We start from the raw sequence: 1,883 nt of genomic DNA, 5'->3' as shown, positions 1-1,883 counted from the left end.
GCAGAGGTGACGGGCAGACGAGAGCAGGAGGAGCAGAGAATACGCGAGCTTGAGCTGATGCTAGACGGCCAGGCTGGAAGAACCTCTGGAGACGTGATTGAAAAAACACAGGAGTACGTGGCAGAGCTTTTCGCGTCGCTCTCCGTGGATAAGAGCTTAAAAGTCGAATTCTCCGACTTGATGGTCGACGCCCGAAGCGACGGGCAGAAAGACCTCTATGGAAAAATCACCCTGAAGTACACAGACAAAGACAGCGTGGTCGAGCAGGGCATATGCCTTGCCTTTAAGCCTGGACACCTTACAGTCACCCTGTGTCCGTGGGTCTTCCTTTCTCTTACGGACGAAAAAAAAGAGGCCTTCTTTGCGGTGGACAGCTGTTCAGAGCCCAAGGCCTTTGCCGAGTGTCTGTTTGCCAAGTACGTGGGCGTGTGGATGGCCAGAGGCATGGACCCGCAAGGAGACAAGCTTGCCGAACGCATACGGGAGGCCACAGGCCGCCTGGCGGAAGATGCAGCCCCAGAGCACCTAAACGAGCTTTTGGTGCTGGGGCTGGCTTTAAAGCAGGACCAGGCACTCGCAATCACTAAGGACTTCATCTTCCATGCAGCAGCAAACGGTATCGAGCTTGCCCAGAAGCACCCGGGCGTGCGCCTCCTCTCAAACCTGCTCGGCAGCCTTCCGCTGGACGACCCCATGACGCAAGGGGATGTGCTGGAGGGCCCAGTATGCCTGGGCATGCAGTGCGAGCTATTTCCAAGAATCGCCCTGGCAAAGAGAATAACTGCTGTAATCTATAATAACTCATTCACTATCATCGAAATAGGGATCTACGCCGGAGACAACTGCACGCCCGCAGCAAACGCCATCATGAAGTACTTTAGAGAGTACAAAGATAAAGCAGGCGAGCCTCTTTTCCGGTTCTACGCTTTGGCAAACTTTATTGCCATCACTAAAATACTTCCCCTTTTGCATGCAGACAAGTCAACGCGCCACACAGACGAAATTGGCGCGCTTATTATGGATGTGGAGGAGGAAGATCGGGAGGAGGCACTGGACGCCAAGGCGCTCTTCGACCTCCTCCTGTTCCTCGTCAGCTTGAAACACAACGACACCCCGCCCGATCTGATGATTGCTCTGTGGAGAAGGCTTGGGCCAAGGTCGATACAGGCATACAATGGCGCCAAACACATGCTTTATATCGGAAGAAGAGCAGCTTATGCGATGCTGGGGGCTCTGAAGGCGCACCAAAGCGCCCTGCTGCAGGCGCCCTGCGGAGCGGAGGTGTTCAGAGGCGTCATGGACATACTCCAGAAGGAATAGCTGATGCGCATGCGCGCGCACAGAAAGCAGCAAAGGCCTGCACAAAGCTGGCCCTCCGCTTTCGCCGAGCCTGTGGAAGCTTGCTGTACAGCGGCTGCAAGGGCTTTCGCTCTTTCCATAGCCTCCACTGCTTTGCTCGTGCTGTCATCGCTCCCAAAGCACATTACACTCCTATGTTCTGCAAAGCGGCCCAGCTCCAGGCCCTCTCCCTGCTGTGCAGAGCCACATGCCAGGAAAGCACAGCTGCTCCTAAACTGGCTATTGCTTGGGTGGGCCTAAGCAAGGGGCTCCATACTTAAACAATAAGACACAGAGCAAAAAAGTATATTTAAGCGGATTGAGAAACAATAAAGGACAATTTTGCATGGCTGCTTCCAGCATTACAGCTCTGGCCTTTTAACCACCCAGAGAGATTTAGACAAGATTCATATTGGATGTGTGGTACACCAGTAGCTTGTATCCCACAACTCTGAGCATTATATTTTTTAATCAAATTGAGCATAGCGGATCGCATCAACCATCAATTTGATGGCGCACAAAAGTATAAATACATGCACTAAAAA

At 52.7% G+C, this 1,883-nt stretch overlaps 1 protein-coding gene across 1 annotated transcript; it reads left to right on the top strand.

Annotated features, from left to right (window-relative positions):
• Positions 1–1,320, top strand: NEMAJ01_2346 (uncharacterized protein; the record flags this gene model as incomplete). Its single annotated transcript, XM_047916184.1, has 1 exon — positions 1–1,320. A coding segment is annotated over one exon (1,320 nt), but the record flags the coding sequence as incomplete, so codon positions are not given.
• Between the last annotated feature and the right edge of the window lie 563 nt (positions 1,321–1,883).

Source organism: Nematocida major (genome assembly GCF_021653875.1).
Source record: "Nematocida major strain JUm2507 chromosome Unknown 2429, whole genome shotgun sequence".
Lineage (NCBI taxonomy): Eukaryota > Fungi > Microsporidia > Nematocida > Nematocida major.
This window is presented reverse-complemented; position numbering and strand designations above follow the sequence as displayed.